We start from the raw sequence: 19,676 nt of genomic DNA, 5'->3' as shown, positions 1-19,676 counted from the left end.
TTTTCTAATCCACCAGGTCTCCTCCTCCTCCTGTTTCTGCTGGTGCCGTGGCTGCAGTCCGGTCTCTCTCTTTCCAGGTGACCTTCTGCAAAGGGGGTCCCGGTGGGTACATGGGACCATTTAAAAAAAAAAAAAAAAAAAAAAAAAATTATTTACATTTTTTTTTTTTTTTTCTCTTCTACCTGTACAGTCAAACAGTGTTTGCATGATTCCTGCTCCACATACTCTTCTTCTCTTGATTCTGCACCTGCAGTCTTGGGGTGTGGCACCATTAGGGGATCAGGTGTGGGTTTTTCTGCAGCCTCCAGGGACTTTCTCCACAGAAGCATCACTCTGTTCCCCTTCCTCAGGTTGCAATGTTGGGCTGCTAGAGGCATACCTCCCTTCCTGCAGGGCCTTTTGGATGTCTGCGGTTTCTTTTGTCTTGGTACCCCACTACTCATTAGGTCCCAGGTCTGTGCCCCTCCATATGATAAAGCCGCTCTGTCGGTGTAGAGCCTTTCCTTCTTTTCGGTGGGGTGTGCCTTGGGGTTTCCTGGCAATTTGTTTCCGCAGTTCTCTGGCATGGATCCTGCTGGGGAAGTCAGTTCTGCCCCTCACTATACCTCCAGGTACCTCTGGGGTTTCTGTCCAGGGTGGCTCGGGCACCTACTCTGTTGCCTTAATCATCGTCCGGACTGGCTCTCAATAGGTCTTGTATTTTTGCACCGCTCCAGTGTGCAGGATTCCTATCCTCCTGGGGACATGAGGTGGCTCCTCCATGCAACGATGGGTTGTCGCTGGGGCTTGGGGGCTATGTCCTCCCAGTTCTGGTCCTGTGGCTGTGGGGCAGAATTTCCCTGCTCCTACTGTGTCTGGCACACCTGCCACTCCCCTTCCACAGGGGATATAGGATTTAGGGTGCTTTACATGGTCAGTACCTGAGTTTAATCTCGGCCACCCTTGTTTTCCTTCCTCTAGGGGACTATTTTTTTGTAGTGCTTTATCTATAGTTGAGATGATACCATCTCACTGTTCCCACTATATAGGTGGGGTATCTGGCTGGGCCCTTGTTTTTGTTGGGATGGCTTAACAGGGTTTTGTACTGTCTAGGCTTGTGTGCTTCCTGTCCACCTTTGCAGCCTGGCTTTTTTTTTTTTTGGTTATCTACTGCTGCTCATGTGACCATGACTCTCTCCTCTGTTGGAGGAGTTTATCTTGTATGGCCGGCGACAGCTGGTCTAGCTACAGTCTTGTTCGGGTCCTGCCGTTGCTCTTCCCAGCGGCGGGCCCTCCGCGATCAGACATCTTATCCCCTATCCTTTGGATAGGAGATGAGATGGCTTTTGGCCGGAATACCCCTTTAAGTTTAAAAACACAGTGGCCGCCGGGAGATCACTGAAGTCCTGTGCATGTGCTCGTAGCAAGGGGGAGCGGAACATGGAGGTGGAAGACACACGCTGGCCAGCATGGGAAGTGACCAGCGGCACGTCAGCTTCGGTTCTCAGACCACCGCTCCTCTGGTCCCGGGACCTACTGCTATGGCCGGACTGGAGGAGTGGTGGTCAGAGCACTGAAGTGGGGCAGTACACAGGCATACAACCTCCAGCCATACACTGTATATGGCTGGAGGCTGTATGTCTGTGGGGGAGCTGTACTGCAAGGGGTCTTGTGCAAAGGGGGCAGGGAGTATTGTGCAGGGAGGGCATTGTGTTTTTTATGCGGCCCACATAAACTTAAACCTTGTTTTTTGTTTTTTTGTTGTTTTTTTTGGCCCATGTTAGCCTTTGAGTTTGACATGCTTGGAATAAAGACAACATGTAATTTATACCGTAAAGTGTACAGTGTGAAAAGGAAACCCTCCAAAATTTGCAAAATTTCACATTTTCCCTCACAATTTTTTAGGTTCACCGTACATTTTATGGTAAAATGTCATTACAAAGTACATTTGGTCGTACCAAAAAAAGCCTTCATATTGGTCTGTGGATGGAAATATAAGAGTTATGGATTTTAGAAGGCGAGGAGGGAAAATAAAATTGGCCTCGTCCTTCAGGCCAAAATGGGCTTGGTCCTTAAGGGGTTAAAAATAAAAATTAAACCGTGAGGGGGGGGACTTCTCAGTGGGAATTTGTACGGTTTGTTAAGCTTTGCGGTTGGTAGATAATTTTTTAGGGATGCTTCACTGCCCTGCATTGCTTACATTACTGGTAACTTTACATAGCATTCTAGTCTAGAACCAGGTGTTTGGGTAGACTGTATAATGATACAAAAGTTTTATGATGTGTAAGCTCTGCTTCTTGCATTCTAGCTGTGCAGTTTGTGAAGCAGAAGCTCCCTGATCTCCTACGCTCTTACGTAGACGTGGACGTTGGTGGAAGTCAAGAAGGTGGATTCCAAGACATCGCCATAGAGGTCCTGCATCTCCTCCTCTCTAATCTCCTTTTCGGCCAGAAGGGAGCCTTCGGGGTCGGACAGGAGCAGATTGTAGCTTTCCTCAAAACCCTCCGCAGAGGTACAGTAGAAGTGTTGTATGCTGTAGTGGGTCACCTGCTGTCTTGTCTTTGATGGTTGTTTGATTGCTCCATGCTACGAAGATATGAAAAGTACTTCTGAGATTATCTAATTTTTAACCCCCACCCCCCCCCCTCACTCCTAGCAATGTTCGGAAGCACTATAGGACCCCTCGGACATGTGCCATCTCCATAGACTGTAATGCATTTCCGTGCGGAATCCACAGAAACATTGAACAGGTTTAATGTCTCGGCGGATTCTGGAACCATGATTTTTGTGGCAGAAACATCTGCGCGCTAAATGTTCAGCTGTGTAGTGAAAACTATCTCTGGAGCTGGAGGCATAGAAACAAAACACAGAGCTAGTCTTGGTGCAGTGATTGCATGAATTATGTGCTGCTGTTCTACTTCTGTTGCCTTTTTTTGTCCTAGATTTCCCCCAGGAGCGCTGTCCAGTGGTGCTTGCACCACTCCTCTACCCTGAAAAACGGGACATCCTGATGGATCGGATTCTTTCTGACTCTGGAGGGATTACTAAAACAATGATGGACAGTTCCCTGGCAGACTTCATGCAGGAAGTGGGCTACAGCTTCTGTGCCAGGTTTGTATTGGGAGGAGCATGGTTGATGATAAATATTGTCTGCTATTCTTTTTGGCCTTCCATTTTAAAGTCCCTATACACATGAACAAAAGTAGTAGAGTCGGCACTCGTCTAGGTGGTGGTGGTGCACGTGGACCAAAGGTACAAATGGTAGGTAGAAGAAATCCCGGCACTCACTAGGTATGCTGAATCATAATGGTTTTATTAATCCATATGCAAGATAATGTAGCGACTCGCAGGACGCGTTTCGGCCAGGTGGCCTTTGTCAACTGATCAGTTGACAAAGGCCACCTGGCCGAAACGCGTCCTGCGAGTTGCTACATTATCTTGCATATGGATTAATAAAACCATTATGATTCAGCATACCTAGTGAGTGCCGGGATTTCTTCTACCCAATACACATGAAGGCTTCTCTCAGTTTAGCACATTCCAGCCAATATACAGTTAACAGGATTTAGTTCAGCTTCATTATCCACCATTTTGTGTACTGTGTATATGTTTTGAATTTTAATGTGCTATCATGTCTCCTTGTTCTTCAGTGTGGAGGAATGCCGCAACATAATTGTTCAGTTTGGTGTCCGAGAAGTAACTGCTGTGCAGGTTGCTCGGGTGCTGGGAATGATGGCTCGGACACATTCAGGGTTGACGGACGGTATTTCTCTACAGGTGAGGGTTTACCGGTTCCCTGTAGCTAAGAGGCCTATGTGTCTATTAGAGATGAGCGAAGTTACAGTGGTACGATTTGTCACAAACTTCTCGGCTCGGCAGTTGCTGACTTTAGCCTACATAAATTAGTTCAGCTTTCAGGTGCTCCTGTGGGCTGGAAAAGGTGGATACAGTTCTGGGACACTATCTCCTAGGACTGTATCCCCCTTTTCCAGCCCACCGGAGCACCTGAAAGCTGAACTAACTTATGCAGGCTAAAGTCAGCAACTGCCGAGCCAAGAAGTTCATGACTAATCGAATCACTGTATTTTTGCTCATCTCTGTTTATGTCCTGGATCTAACACATTTGTGTTTTGCAGTCTATTTCATCTCCTGGCAGTGGAATTTGGAGCGATGGTAAAGATAAGAATGACAGTGTGCAGGCCCACACCTGGAATGTAGAGGTCTTCATAGATGTTGTAAAAGAACTGGTATGTTAAATGTTCACCTTTGTGTACAATTGGGTCTTTGTCTGTTTCAGCTTTTCATACAGAACTTGATAATTTTTTTTTTTTTTTTCTTTGCTTCCTGCAGAATCCAAACTTGAACTTTAAAGATGTCATTTATGAGCTTGATAATCCAATGTTCCTAATTCGGGACAGTAAGGGTCTTCAGAATGTGGTGTATGGAATCCAGAGGGGACTTGGTATGGATGCGTTCCCTGTTGATCTGATCTATAGGGCTTGGAAGCATGCAGAGGGACAGGTAAGTAAGATGTCTTGTGTGGTGAGATTGGGTAAATCTGTCATTGTAGGATTTTGAACTAATGATCTTTCTTTTCACAGCTTTCCTTCATACAATATTCCCTGATAAATCCAGATATTTTCTGCTTTGCGGATTATCCCTGTCACGCTGTGGCCACTGATATCTTAAAGGCTCCTCCTGAGGATGATAATCGGGAGATTGCAACATGGTGAGCTTGCTTGACAGTAATATCAGAAATTTAAATGTCATGGATTTGTTGTGCTTAGTTTTTGTTTGTTTTTAGGAAAAGTCTGGAGCTTATTGAGTCCCTGCTTCGGCTGGCTGAGGTGGGATTATATGAGCAAGTCAAACAACTCTTCAGCTATCCTATCAAACACTGTCCCGATATGCTGGTGCTGGCTTTACTCCAGATTAACCCATCGTGGAACACTCTTCGTCATGAGCTTATCTCCACACTTATGCCAATATTTCTTGGTAACCATCCCAATTCTGCCATCATTTTGCACTATGCATGGCACGGTCAGGTGAGTGTTATGCTTTTGACCATACCCATTGCCCCTTCCCTTTTTTTCTAGTAAAGTATCAGCTTCTGTATTAAGCAGTGCAAACAGTGCATAGCACAGAAAGTAGATGTGAGGACAGTATTCAATTGGGATGTTTATAAGGGATTTGCTTCCCGCCCCCCCCCCCCCAATATAATCTATGTTTGAGATTTGTTCATTTAGTTGAAAGGATCGTGTTAAAAAGTGGATATTAAACTGATTGAAATGGACCAACCTTAAATTTGCATTGGTCACATAGAGTTCAATGGAAATTTGTTAATGTGTGTACATGTATGTCATGGGTACTCTAGGGGACTTTGAGTCCCAATCGGCTACCAGGGCTCTCTGCTAATCGCTAGGTCCCAATCAGCTAAAATGGGGTCTCTAGCTTATGTCTGTGAGACTCTACTTTTATAGTCTTTTAGCCAAGCTGTACAAGAGAAACGCTGATGACGCTGTTTAATGCTGTAGCATTGAACAGTGTTGGATATTAAGATTGCATGTAATAGTCCATGGGACTTAACCCCTTAAGGATATAGCGGCTTTAAAAAAAATTACATATTTTTTTTTTTTTTTGCGTTTTTGCGTCTTTTCCTACTCTCCTTCTAATAGCCATGACCCTTATTTCCCATCTGCAGACCCATAAGAGGGCTTGTCTTTTGTGCCACCTTTGTAATGATATAGCTCATTTTATCATAGTCTATGGTGAAACAAGAAAGACTTATGGGGGCTAATCAGAAAGTGAACTCTATTCTGTAAGTCAATGCTATGATGCCCAATTTAGGTTTTATTTCTCGGACGCCTCATTGGGGAACGCAGAGACCATGGGAGACTGAAACTAGGCAAAAAAAAAAACACAGGTCTTGGAGCTTTCCAGACCCTCCCCCCACCCCCTTTCTTATCTTGGTTTTTAGGTGGGAGTCAGGAGCATGGTGCTACCTGATTGCCCCTAAATGCGACCAAGGGGCACAGTGCATAAAAGTATGGACTGTCAACCCCTCCCTGCCAACAGTGAGGGCCACCCCCACTTGCCCTTGCCTGCCTCGCAATGGCAGCTTGGTGTGATAAAGTGCGGTTTTTAGCCGACTGAAGACTTCAGAGTGAGCATATGAAGATGGAGTCCGTGGGTAAGTATAAACTAAACCTCCAACCCCCCCCCTTTTTTTTCTCTAAAGTTCCTCCCTTATGCCTATCCTGGGGTCCCCCTTCCTTTGTAGGCTCAGCTGCCATTACACGTGGCTGTGCAGGGCTGGACCTCATGGCCTCCAGTACCCCCCCCTCCCTCTGGGTCACATTCCCCTCCCTAGCTCCGTTCTTCCGTTAGACTGCCGCAAGTCCTTTGGGCTGCAGTGAGGGTTCCTGGTAGTGAGGGCTAGATGCCTGCGTCCGGGTCCTGTCATGTTTTTATACCCGCACCGCAATCATAATTAACACTTCCTCACTCATCAGCGTGGCTCCCCACACTGCCCTTACAGTCCCTTGGGGAATTCTGGGTAACCTGGCGGCAGGCTGTCCGTTACCTTTTCCATCAGTCACCCATACGGAGTCTGCCGCTTACCTGTGCGAGGTGGTTGGCAGGGTTGCCCCAGCATGTGCAATGGATTAGTTGCAGCTTCCATGGGGTAACTTAAGATGGACCCGCTGTAACGCCCATGGGAAGTGTGACATGTGCCGCAGCTGCAATTCCGGTATACCAATGCGAGTGGAAGTTGACCGCTGTGCATGGACCCTCTACGTCTCCTGCAGGGAGCGTGATGCCTGCCGCATCCGTGGCTGCAGTTCCGGTACCCCACTATACGTCTGCGCCCATGGAGAGTGTGATGTCTACCACATCTGCAGCTGCAGTTCGGGCACTCCACCACAAGTGGATGTTGCCAAAGAGGTGAACCTGCGTGTTCAATTGACTCCCTACACCATCCAGGGGAGCGTTCTGTCTACGTTCTGAGTTTCCAGTCCCCCTACCTACCAGTGGGAGTTGTCCACTGACTGTGTCCCAGCACTCAATGCAATGTACCTTCCACAGGTGCAATATACCTTCTACAGCGGCAGTGCCCACCTCACCACTTTCGTGGGTGGTATAACCTTGGTTTACAGTGGTGTTATAGTTCTCATTGCAGTCCCATGTCATATTTGTGTTATGGTGCCCTACTGGGGGGGGGGGGGAGATGGGGGTCCAGTGGTGTGACCCTGCGTATGCAATGGATGCTTGTTAGTGATGGCGTCTGTTTTCCCCCCTCTCCATATGTGGAGTATTTGTGGCTTTCCATGGGCAGTAATTCAAAGGTTGTCTGCTGTAGTCCTCACAGCCAGCACACTCCCACCCTTTTGGAGGGGCAGGTTTGCGGCGTACCTGCACTGATATAAAGCCATTTCATTCTATCCTTTCACAGGGCACATGGTTTGCAGGGTATGGAGGTGTAGGTGACTTCAGGTCAGGTTTTGCTTGATTCTGATTCTGGCTAGTCCATTGTTCACATTCCCCTTCCCAGCAGAGACGTACTGTTGAGCTTTGTAAGTTTTCTGCTTCAGAGGATTTATCCTTCTCCCTTCCATGCAGGGAGTATTCGTGGTCTTACTACCTGCTACTGTTGCCAACTGAGATGAACTCATGTGGTCATTGCATTTCTCCTCTCTAGGCAAGGTGTTATCAGCCTTATATGACCCCTTCTATGAAGGTTCCAGCCATTTTGTCTCCTTCCGCTGCCAGGTAACTCAGTGGGTTGTGGGCTAATGGGCTTTCAGCTGTTTCGCTTCCCCTTCCTAGAGGAAGCTATGCAGGTCTTGTACAGTTCCTGCTTTTGCTCTTCTAACAGTCGTCCTTTAGCCTCCTGTATGTCGGATGGCTTGTTGCTATGGCTCCTACTCTTCCCTGCCATCATACTCCACCTTAGGCGGTGCAGGTTTTGGCATAGTTAGCTATTGCTGTCCTAGCCTTTTCACTGGCTTTCCTTAGGGGCTTTTGGCACTGCTGGTGCGGTTCCTGCCTTGGGCCCCCCTCTTTCTGGGTAGGGTACTGACAATCCTTGCGCGGTTTCTAGTCTGGCCACCCCAGCTCTCAGGTTTCTCTGCCTCTCAAGACCTTTTTTGAACTCTGCCGGCCTCTCAAGACCCTTTTGGTACTCTGCCGGCCTCTCAAGACCCTTTTGGTACTCTGCCGGCCTCTCAAGACCCTTTTGGTACTCTGCCGGCCCCTCAAGACCCTTTTGGTACTCTGCCGGCCTCTCAAGACCCTTTTGGTACTCTGCCGGCCTCTCAAGACCCTTTTGGTACTCTGCCGGCCTCTCAAGACCCTTTTGGTACTCTGCCGGCCTCTCAAGACCCTTTTGGTACTCTGCCGGCCTCTCAAGACCCTTTTGGTACTCTGCCGGCCTCTCAAGACCCTTTTGGTACTCTGCCGGCCTCTCAAGACCCTTTTGGTACTCTGCCGGCCTCTCAAGACCCTTTTGGTACTCTGCCGGCCTCTCAAGACCCTTTTGGTACTCTGCCGGCCTCTCAAGACCCTTTTGGTACTCTGCCGGCCTCTCAAGACCCTTTTGGTACTCTGCCGGCCTCTCAAGACCCTTTTGGTACTCTGCCGGCCTCTCAAGACCCTTTTGGTACTCTGCCGGCCTCTCAAGACCCTTTTGTACTCTGCCGGCCTCTTCTGTTTCAGGCTGCCTTTTTGGCTCCCAAAGGTTCTACGGCAGTTCCGGTTGCAGCGTGTCAATCCTCCTTCTCAGTGACTGTCGGGTATTTCGTGCTTGGATGATGGTCTTGGTGAGCGACCTATGCGCCCAGAACGTACTTTCTGTTCCTGCACCTTTTTGCTTCGGCTGGACTAACACCTCAGCTGGGTCCCCTCTGTCTCCCTCTGTTTCTTGTTTTTTCTAGGATGTTTCCTCCCAGGGTGACCCGGACAGTTCTGACAGTCGGGCTCCAGTGCCTGTTCGGCCTTGTCTATTGAGTTTGCAAATGCTGGGTGGCACAGTATTCCAGTGATGGGATGGGGGGGCCTGTTACTCTGCCCACTGTTCTCCCCTAGGGTATAAGACCCTTCCATTGTAGTTCCAGACTCGTTCGGGACACTCTTCCTCTTGATTCTACCTTTTCAGGAGAGATCTGCTGGTGTGCCTTCTTGCTTTGGGCTACCTTCCGTATGACTGTTACATGTCTTGTTCTTTCACAACATGTTTTCCTGCAAATTCACCTTGGCAGGGGGTTGTTGCCTCTGGCTTTGGTGGCATTCCTGTCCCGGTTCTCCATTGTTTTTTCCTACAAGGGGCGACCTCGGCATGGGCCCATGTCACCTGAGGCGTTTCGATCAGCTTGGGTTGCTGAAATCTGCTGGTGTGATACTTACTTCCGGGTCTGGGAACCTCTAGTTCTGATGGCTTCTTCGGTGTTGCTGGAAGCTCTTGCCTCCTCGGCTGGTTTTTATCCCTTCACCTCCCTCAGGGGCTGTGCAGACCACTCCCTGTGGCCGAGGGCCTTCCGGTCATCCTGGTTACCTCCGTCTAGCCGGTACGCCTTTCCTAGGTAGGTATAGTCCTGCTCGTTGTGCACTTTTCTCCGCCTTCCGGTGTACTGTTTTTTTTTTAATTTTTTATTTTATTATTTTTTTGTATTTATTTATTTTTTTCCCTTTCACCCAGTTCTTGCAGGGTGGCTTTGGGTTGGTCTGTTGTACCTGAGCCTCTCGGTCAGTTGGTCGTCAGTCTGGTCCATGCGTTGACTTTCTTCCTGGCCGGCCCGCTCTTGCACTCAAGCCCTGAAATGGGTCTTGTTTTGTATCTCTCTTCATCCTTTTCCAGCGGCCTCTAAGAGGTTCCATAGCTCATTGGTTAGAGCACTGGTCTTGTAAACCAGGGGTCGTGAGTTCACTTCTTGGTTTCTGCCCTCTGAGTTCTTGCTCTCTCTCTCCTCAGCTTGGATCCTGCCATTGGAACTTGTTGTTACAGAACAAAAAAAAATTGAGCCAGAAGTGTCAAACAACCCGGAATCACAGAAAGACACGAAGATATAACTTTTTTATTTAGTTCCCACTAAAACCAAAAAGATCAAAGAAAACCACCCAAAGATATAATGTGGTTACCCATAACCATAAATCAATATGATGACGATATAGTAAAAAACCTATACTCATTTAGAAGCAGCAACTTGTGCTTGCTTATGGCTAGGGAGCAAATGGCCTCTAGATGTGTGGCCTCTACCTGCTATCCCTGGGACTTAAGACCCTGGTGCTACCCCTGATCCTAGGCGGAGTAGACGTCCTTATAAAGACGGCCCCATTCCGGAACTTGCCCCTAGTTGCCTATATTCTCCCTGGATAAAACACAAGGAGGCTAACTATCTCACTAGATGATGATGCTATCTAGATAAAGGGATAGGAGAATAAAGAATTTTGACCTATGGTCACAATAAGAAGATAAGCCTTAATAAGGGGGTTTCAAATAAAAATGCCCTATAAAGTGACTCTTATTGTGTATATCCGCTGAGGTATGCTTATACAGTCTATAAAAAAATAATGGAACAAGTTCATGGCATATATCTTTATGCTAAAATCTCGATGAGTCAACAGCGATTAAAGACAGTTGCTGAACAGATCAGAAAAGTAAACATATGTTAATGAGCGGTGATGCTGTTCTCAACATATAACAAAAATTGCCGAAACATGATGTACTCAGCATGCCACAACCTGCAAAAGCAAAAAATGGGTATGCACATATATGAATAGATGATGGCAGAACCTGTGAAAAAAATTTATGTTCAGCAGCTGCTATATAATGAAAATTGCAGAGACAAACATGTAAATCTGTCATAGACAATGATAATGTACTCAGCAAGCCACAACCTGAAAAAGCAAAAAATGGGTAGGCACATATAGATAAATGATGGCAAAACCTGTAAAGAAATCTAGTAAGCTCAATGGTTTCAGCAGCTGCTATACATATGTGCCTGTAAATGGATAACAACCTTAGTACATGGGAGTATGAGAAAGGTAAAACTCCACAAAGTGGTCACACTGAAAAACTGGCTTAAGATACTTAGCTTGACCCAAAGCTTTGTAAGTCTCAGGATTCAGAAATGTCCCAATGTTTCCCGCCCCAATCATCAGGGGACGATAGGGGGCAAAAGATGGCATCATGATGAAAAGGATGGCTGGTGCTATGGTGCTGCCAGATAATCAAATCTCCATTTCCATTTGTGAAGATGCCTCCCCTTAAATATGGATACTGAGACTGTTACGGCCAATCAAAGGATGAATCCTAGATTGACTGACAATTGGTAAAGCCTATCCTCAGGTTGCTTTGCAAAGGCGCTTACCTGTGTGCTCACCTTTTAAAATCAGCGCAGTGACTAAAGCATCGGTGTGATCTCTAAAGTTACGGTCACGTGACTAAGTCACATGACCGCATCATCTGGTCACATGACACCCTCTGAGTTCTTGCTCTCTCTCCTCAGCTTGGATCCTGCCATTGAGGCTAACCATCTAGCAGGGCTTGCCCTTCAAGCCTCTCCGGTCCGTTCCGTTCCCTTCTGGAACTTGGCATGTTCCTCGCCATGTTAGCTTTGCTTGGACATGTATCTTCTGGTTCTCGCTCTCTCTCTCGTGTTGGCCAGGCCTTGGTGTGCCTGCATCTTATGTCTTGTCTTTGGAGATCGTTTTCGCTCTCCTGCCAGGCCGGTGTTAGGCCCAGGGAGCCTCTGGGGCAACAATGTCTAGTCCAATTTTGTTAGCGGGTTGATCCCTGTCTCTGCAAGGTTCCTTCCTTTCCGGTCCTAGCTCACCCTGGTGGTTGGTTCAGGTTCCCTCAGGGCCTCGTCCTTGATCCTGGGCGACCTGGATATTCTTCGGTCTATGGACTGACTTTCCTTTTTCTGGCAGATGTTTTTACCACTCCAGGGACTGCTTTGGTACGTCCTGTGGTCTGTATTCTCCAATGAGGCGACCGAGAAGATATATATTTTATTTTTTCCATAAAATCTTCCTCGTAGCCTTCATTGGGGAACACAGCACCCACCCATTTGCGGTTCCCTGGTCAGGTTGGTTGTTGCCTTTTACTTGTGGTGTCCTTCGGACATGTCTCGTTGATTGGCTTCTCCTAAGTCTTTGACACAACACACAGCTCTGCCTGTGGGTGGGTGTATCCTGCTGGGAGTAGCAGACTTTTTTTTTTTTTTTTGTTTTTTTTTGTTTTGTTTAATTTGCCTAGTGTCAGCCTCCTAGTGGCAGCAGCATAATACCCATGGTCTTTGTTCCTCAATGAAGGCTACGAGAGATTTTACTGTGAGTACAAAAAAATCTCCTTTTTTATTTAAAAAAAATCAAAATATATAATATATATATATATATATATATATATATATATTTATATATATATATTATATATAATATATATATAATATATATATTATATATAATATATATATATATTATATAATTTTTTTTTTTAACAAGTCTGCTTGAAATTGTCCTTTTTACCCCTATAATCCCCTGCTCCCCCTGAAAAATGTAGTGGCTATGCACTTGTGTAGTCACAACTCGGTTCACTGCTACGGGACTGATGGCTATAGGTGAGCAAAATCTTTAGTTTCCATAGCAGTGACTGAAGTGGTGGCCACACATGATCACTACCTGTCCATTCACAAGGAGTATTCACATTTTAGGAGGTAAATGATAGCTTTAGTAAGCAAACTACTTTTTTAAATGTTAAATACAAAAAAATGCAGGATTGGGAGCTCTACATAAAACAGAAAACCCAGGCCGAGGATACTGCGTTGCACCCACCCAATGTTTTAAATGTTGTTTTATGAAAGGGCACAAGAGACAGTGAAGAATTTAAATGCAGCTTCTACACTGATGCTGACAGATTTACCTGTTACCGTGGCTCACAAGTGACTTGATGTTTAGTCTATTCAGTTAGCCCATCAGAATTGATCTTTTGGGTTAATTGTTTGACAATAAGACACTTGGTAAAAGCTAAATATCTCTCCCTCTGCACACATTTACACAGCCGTCGTATTGGATTGCTCAAAACATTTTGTGCTCCTTCATACAGGGCCAGTCTCCCTCCATCCGGCAGCTGATTATGCATGCCATGGCAGAGTGGTATATGCGTGGTGAACAATATGATCAGGCTCGGCTTTCTCGTATACTTGATGTGGCCCAAGATTTAAAGGTGAGCGATGTGACTAGTGAATTTTGGTTGTTGAGTGAGGTGGCCTTAAAGGGGTACTCCCGTGGAAAACTTTTATTTTATTTATTTTTTTAATCAACTGGTGCCAGAAAGTTAAACAGATTTGTAAATCACTTCTATTAAAAAAAATCTTAATCCTTCCAGTACTTTTTAGGGGCTGTATACTAAAGAGAAATCCAAAAAAGAAATCAATTTCCTATGTAATGACCACAGTGCTCTCTGCTGACCTCTGCTGTCCATTTTAGGAACTGTCAAGAGCAGGAGAAAATCCCCATAGCAAACAAATGATGCTCTGTACAGTTCCGAAAATGGACAGCAGAGGTCAGCAGAGAGCAACTGTGGTCATGACATCAGAGGAAATGCATTTCTTTTTTGGATTTCTCTTTAGTATACAGCCCCTAAAAAGTACTGGAAGGATTAAGATCAAATAGAAGTGATTTACAAATCTGTAACTTTTTGGCACCAGTTGATTTAAAAATAAATAAAGTTTTCACGGAAAAGTTACCCCTTAAGTCTGTTTCCAGTAAAATGTTGTTGTTTTTTTTGTTTTATCTAGGCCTTGTCGATGCTGCTGAATGCCACTCCATTTGCCTTTGTTATTGACCTTGCTGCACTTGCCTCCCGACGGGAATACCTCAAACTGGACAAATGGCTGACAGACAAAATCCGGGAACATGGGGTAATGCTTTTAACTTCTTGGCTGTTTTTCAGCCCTTCTCTCTTTAGACAAGGCTTCATTCTTCTCCTCATTTTCAGGAGCCTTTTGTCCAGGCATGCATGACGTTCCTCAAACGACGCTGTCCTTCTATACTTGGTGGCATTGCTCCAGAGAAAGACCAACCTAAAAGCGCCCAACTTCCTCCAGAAACTCTTGCAACTATGTTGGCATGTCTTCAAGCCTGTGCTGGGTAAGTATATACCTAAGTACTTGCTTTATATGTTTGATCAACTTTGGGCAGTGGCTATAAATATATTCTCCTACAGGAGTGTGTCACAGGAGCTGTCTGAAACTATTCTTACCATGGTTGCCAACTGTAGTAATGTAGTGAACAAAGCTCGTCAGCCGCCTCCAGGGGTGATGCCGAAAGGTCGTCCACCCAGCACCAGCAGTTTGGATGCAATTTCTCCAGTACAGGTAACCTTCGTCAGGATTTTGTTTTGATAACTGCTTTATATCCCTGCATGTATTCTACACAAACTTCTCTCCTTGTTTTATTTTTGAATTAGATTGACCCTCTTGCTGCCATGGCCTCTCTCAATATTAGTGGCTCTGCTGCTCCTCACACACAGAGCTTGCCTGCCTTTCCCCCCAACTTGGGCTCTGCATTCAGCACCCCACAGTCACCAGCAAAGGCATTTCCACCTCTCACAACTCCAAACCAGTCCACAGCATTCAGTGGCCTTGGGGGCCTCTCTTCTCAGTTACCAGGTACTGTTCCTACTATCTTTCTCTTAGTGGTGTGTGAGTGAAGATAAAATGACCACTGACTTTTTTTTATTGAATGTTTTGTAATGTGCATGTTTCTTAAATATAAAGGTGGACTTGGTACAGGTAGTCTTTCTGGAATGGGCACAGGAGGCTTAGGGCTTCCTGCTGTGAATAATGACCCATTTGGACAAAGAAAACTCAGCACTTCTGGACTCAATCAACCAACATTCCAACAGAGTAAGTTCTGATATGTCCATCTGCACTAGTCAGAATGTGAATGGGTATTGACGCCTTACCTCTCCCAACCATATGTCTCCTGCAGCTGATCTGTCTCAGGTGTGGCCAGAGGCTAACCAGCACTTTACTAAAGAGATTGATGATGAGGCAAACAGCTACTTTCAACGGATTTACAACCAACCGCCTCACCCAACAATGTCTGTGGATGAGGTATTCTTCAAGTCAACTTTCTGTGCTGAAAACTTTCTTTCTTAGTGTCAAAACCTTTATACATTATTTGCCTGTGTCAAAAAGTGTCTCAACTGTTTTAAAAGGACTAGCTCTCTGTGATCACTCTTTTGTTAGTGCTTATCATTTAATGTGGTGTTTTTGTTTTTTTTGTTTAGGTGCTGGAAATGCTGCAGAGATTCAAGGATTCCAGTATCAAACGGGAGCGTGAAGTCTTTAACTGCATGCTTAGAAACCTGTTTGAAGAATATCGCTTCTTTCCCCAGTACCCAGACAAGGAGCTTCATATAACTGCCTGCTTGTTTGGTGGAATAATTGAAAAGGGACTTGTCACTTACATGGCATTGGGGCTGGCACTGCGCTATGTACTGGAAGCTCTCCGGAAGCCTTATGGATCGAAAATGTACTTCTTTGGCATTGCTGCACTAGATAGGTTTAAGAACAGGCAAGTCACTAAAATGTTTTATCTTGGAAGGGGGTGGGGGGGGGGGGGGGTGTTTGAGGTGGTATCTGTAAATGAGAATTATACTGCAGCTTTTACTGACGCCAGAAGAGGTGCAACGGAGTGTCATCCAGGAAGCCCCTGGACTGGGGAAGCTTCTGTCGCCAAAGCTTCACAAGGTCCACAATAAAGTCCATTTAGACACTGGAGTTGCAGTTAAGCATTGATCACATTGGCGCTGATTGGTGAATGGTGCTTGCTGAAAACAGGAACTCAAAAAAAATCAATCTGAATACAACCCTTTCAATGTTTTTGGCAGTTTGGCTGAAGATCATGGGTGGTTTGTGTGTGTTTTTTTTTTTTTTTTTCTTCCCCTCTTTATATCAAGTGATATTTTTAATCAATGGACAAGTTATTGCTGGTCAATCCCCTAGTGTATTACTTGAAGAGTGTCTAGATGTGACTTGTTTAAGGATTGCCTCCTGTGCTTATAAATTTGTAATTTTTCAGATTGAAAGATTACCCCCAGTATTGTCAGCACTTGGCTTCAATCAGTCACTTTATCCAGTTCCCTCATCATCTGCAGGAGGTGAGTGCCACAATGTCTTCACCTGTGTTTAACATTCCCGCCCCTTACCATGTATACACTTTTATTGCTCTTCCCTGACCCTTTGTTCTTTTTCAGTATATAGAGTATGGCCAGCAGTCCCGGGATCCTCCGGTCAAGATGCAGGGATCAATCACCACCCCTGGAAGCATTGCACTTTCACAAGCCCAGGCACAAGCCCAGGCCCAGGTCCCAGCCAAAGCTCCCCTTCCTGGTCCGGTGAGCACAAATGCAGTCACCACTTCTACTACCACAACTTCAGCCAAAACAATCACCATAACCAGACCCACTGGGGTCAGCTTCAAGAAGGATGTACCGGTAAGACGGCACCAGTGACTAGTTATAAATATCTGGTGAGACTTGTTGGTCATATGTCACTTTCACTTTCCTGCTGTTCTTAATTTTAGCCGTCCATCAATACTACAAACATAGACACTCTGCTTGTGGCCACAGACCAGACAGAGAGAATTGTGGAGCCCCCAGAGAATGTGCAAGAGAAAATAGCCTTCATCTTTAATAACCTGTCCCAGTCCAACATGACGCAAAAGGTAAGTCCTAGGAGTAGACTTTGATTACACTCCAGTGAACTCTCCTATACTGATTTGATGCAGCAGGTGTTTTTCAAGTGCTGTGAGGGCTCTTCCTTCAAGAGCTTACAATCTCAGGAAATGGAGTTGAGACAGAAGGCAGTGCATTATTTATGCAATGAACCAGCAATATAAATATGAATGCTTCTCTTCCAATAAAATTAATCGGACTTAAGAAGGAAAGAAAATTTGCAGTGGTAGTAATTCACTGTAGGAAAGATTAATATTAAGGTGGTGAATTAATGAAACCAGTATATCTGGCTTCAGAGTTAACTGCTTCCCTCCCCAGGTCATATGTGTACATCCTGGGAAGGGGAAGCAGCCACGGAGCAGGTTTTTGACGTCATCCCGCTTGAGATTCAATGTTATAGTCCCCCATGGGAACTAAAAACACATGTAAAGAAGGAAAAAAAAATTGTGTATAACCCCCTCCCCCTGATAAAAGTTTACAATGATACACTGAGGCAGGTATCCAAAAAAAACACAGAACAATAACCAGAAATGGTAACCAATAATGAAGTGGAGAAAAGAATGGAGCTGGTCAGCGGTCCCATGAGAAGCACATATGAACAAGTAAGAAAACACGTGCATATTCTACAATGGTAAATAGCAAACAGCCATTATATAGAAAGAGTATGATACAAAGAACCGAAATAGTGAATGGATATTGGCTCGTTTGACATGGATTAATCACAGTAGGAATTAGAACCCAGCGACGACTAGAGATCAAATATCCTTGCAATCCCTATGATGCCTCTTAATGATTTGCTGGATTCCAGAAGGGTCCGATCACTGGGCAAACTCATAAAATATGGTAGTGTGCCACGGGAGCCACAATCACGCCAACATAAATGAAACACTCCTGGGTATATTCTAGACAGACTATCAGGAGTGTAGTACACCCTGCCCACTTTAAAGCAAGAGGGTGGGGCTTAGCATAAAGGGGGGGAAATCTCCAATGCACGCCAAGTTTACTTAAACTTATTTTAGTGTTCTTGTGTAAATTGTAGCTGAAGTGGCAGCATTATTAACCTGTTGAGGACGAAGGGCGTATCCATCAGCAGGCACCCCGTGCAAATACCGGGGGGAATACACACTTGCGATTTGCGCCGGTCCTGGGTAATTACGGGTCTATTGTGACCTGGAATATAAGGGGGATCGCGTTTATCTAAGATACCCACTATCCCCCTGAAGGGATAGGAGTGAGGTGGCAGGGGTGCCACCCTTCCTATCCCTGCTATTGGTGGTCTAGACGCGACCACCGATAGCAAATATGGGGGGGGGGGTTACTTTCGTTTTCCCCATCCTGCCCACCCTCAATAGGCGGGAAAACTAAGAGGACCGGCGCTGAAGATCACTTACCCGTCCGGAGCCAGCGGAGCGATAGTGATCGGCTGGTGGCGTTCGGCAGAAGAGGAAGGCTCCCTGGATCTGACTGAAGCCGGTAAGTTGCCTAGCAACATCTGGGGGGCTACAGTCTGAGACCATTATGACCATTATACAGTGGTCTCTAACCTGTAGCCCTCCAGAAGTTGCAAAACTAAAACTCTCAGCATGCCCAGACAGCTGTTTGCTGTTTAGGCATGCTGGAATATGTAGTTTTGCAACAGCTGGAGAACTGCAGTTTGAGACCACTATACAGTGGTCTCTAAACTTTATCCCTCCAGATCTTGCAAAACTACAACTCCTAGCATGCCCAAACAGCTCTTTGCTGTCTGGGCATGCTGGGATTTGTAGTTTTGCAACATCTGGAGGGTCAAAGTTTGGAGATCACTGGGCAGTGGTCTATAAACTGTAGCACTCCAGATGTTACAAAACTGCAAATCCCAGCATGCCTAAACAGCAAACAGCTGTCTCGGCATGCTGGGAGTTGTAGTTGGGTACCACCAGCTATTGCATAACTACATCTCCCAGCATGCCCTTCGGCGATCAGTACATGCTAGGAGTTGTAGTTTTGCAACAGCTGTAGGCACACTGGTTGGAAAATACTGAGTTAGGTAACAGAACCTAACTGAAGGTTTTCCAACCAGTGTGCCTCCAGCTGTTGCAAAAGTACAACTCAGTCAGTACATGCTGGGAGTTGTAGTTTTGAAACAGCTGGAGGTTTTCTGTGTCCAGAGCATGGAGGCACTACCAGGAGACAGCCCAGTACATCAGGAGATGTGGAGGAGGCCATAGGAGGGCAACAACCTAGCAGCAGGACCGCTACCTCCGCCTTTGTGCAAGGAGGAGCACTGCCAGAGCCCTGCAAAATGACCTCCAGCAGGCGACAAATGTGTATGTGTCCACTCAGTCAGAAAGAGACTCCATGAGGGTGGTATGAGGGCCCGATGTCCACAGGTGGGGGTTGTGCTTACAGCCAAACACTGTGCAGGATGTTTGGCATTTGCCAGAGAAAACCTAAGATTGGCAAATTTGCCACTGTGCTCTTCACAGATGAAAGTAGGTTCACACTGAGCACATGTGACAGACGTGAAAGTGTCTGTAGATGCTGTGGAGAACGTTCTGCTGCCTGCAACTTCCTCCAGCATGACCGGTTTGGAGGTAAGTCAGTAATGGTGTGGGGTGGCATTTCTTTGGGGGGGCCGCACAGCCCTCCATGTGCTTGCCAGAGGTAGCCTGACTGCCATTAGGCACAGAGATGAGATCCTCAGACCCCTTGTGAGACCATATGCTGGTGCGTTTGGCCCTGGGTTCCTCCTAATGCAAGACAATGCTAGACCTCATGTGGCTGGAGTGTGTCAGCAGTTCCTGCAAGAGGAAGGCATTGATGCTATGGACTGGTCTGCTCGTTCCCCAGACCTGAATCAGATTGAGCACATCTGGGACATCATGTCTTGCTCCATTCTCAAACGCCATGTTGCACCACAGACTGACACCTAATCAGAAGCATGCGCAGGGAGGTCATACAAGCACGTGGAGGCCAC

General features: G+C 46.0%; 1 protein-coding gene across 2 annotated transcripts in view; it reads left to right on the top strand.

Annotated features, from left to right (window-relative positions):
* Positions 1-19,676, top strand: part of CNOT1 (CCR4-NOT transcription complex subunit 1) — a 69,119-nt gene that overhangs the window by 23,448 nt on the left and 25,995 nt on the right. For both annotated transcript variants that reach the window (XM_056525402.1, XM_056525401.1), the window contains exons 7-24: positions 2,288-2,491; positions 2,922-3,090; positions 3,630-3,756; positions 4,116-4,226; positions 4,330-4,500; positions 4,581-4,708; positions 4,784-5,024; positions 13,082-13,201; positions 13,776-13,898; positions 13,976-14,127; positions 14,204-14,354; positions 14,447-14,648; positions 14,757-14,885; positions 14,971-15,095; positions 15,272-15,558; positions 16,066-16,144; positions 16,241-16,480; positions 16,570-16,710. In XM_056525402.1, coding sequence (XP_056381377.1) covers positions 2,288-2,491; positions 2,922-3,090; positions 3,630-3,756; positions 4,116-4,226; positions 4,330-4,500; positions 4,581-4,708; positions 4,784-5,024; positions 13,082-13,201; positions 13,776-13,898; positions 13,976-14,127; positions 14,204-14,354; positions 14,447-14,648; positions 14,757-14,885; positions 14,971-15,095; positions 15,272-15,558; positions 16,066-16,144; positions 16,241-16,480; positions 16,570-16,710 — 2,900 coding nt within the window. The remainder of the gene's footprint in view (positions 1-2,287; positions 2,492-2,921; positions 3,091-3,629; positions 3,757-4,115; positions 4,227-4,329; positions 4,501-4,580; positions 4,709-4,783; positions 5,025-13,081; positions 13,202-13,775; positions 13,899-13,975; positions 14,128-14,203; positions 14,355-14,446; positions 14,649-14,756; positions 14,886-14,970; positions 15,096-15,271; positions 15,559-16,065; positions 16,145-16,240; positions 16,481-16,569; positions 16,711-19,676) is intronic.

The sequence above is a fragment of the Hyla sarda genome, chromosome 6, assembly GCF_029499605.1.
Source record: "Hyla sarda isolate aHylSar1 chromosome 6, aHylSar1.hap1, whole genome shotgun sequence".
Lineage (NCBI taxonomy): Eukaryota > Metazoa > Chordata > Amphibia > Anura > Hylidae > Hyla > Hyla sarda.
This window is presented reverse-complemented; position numbering and strand designations above follow the sequence as displayed.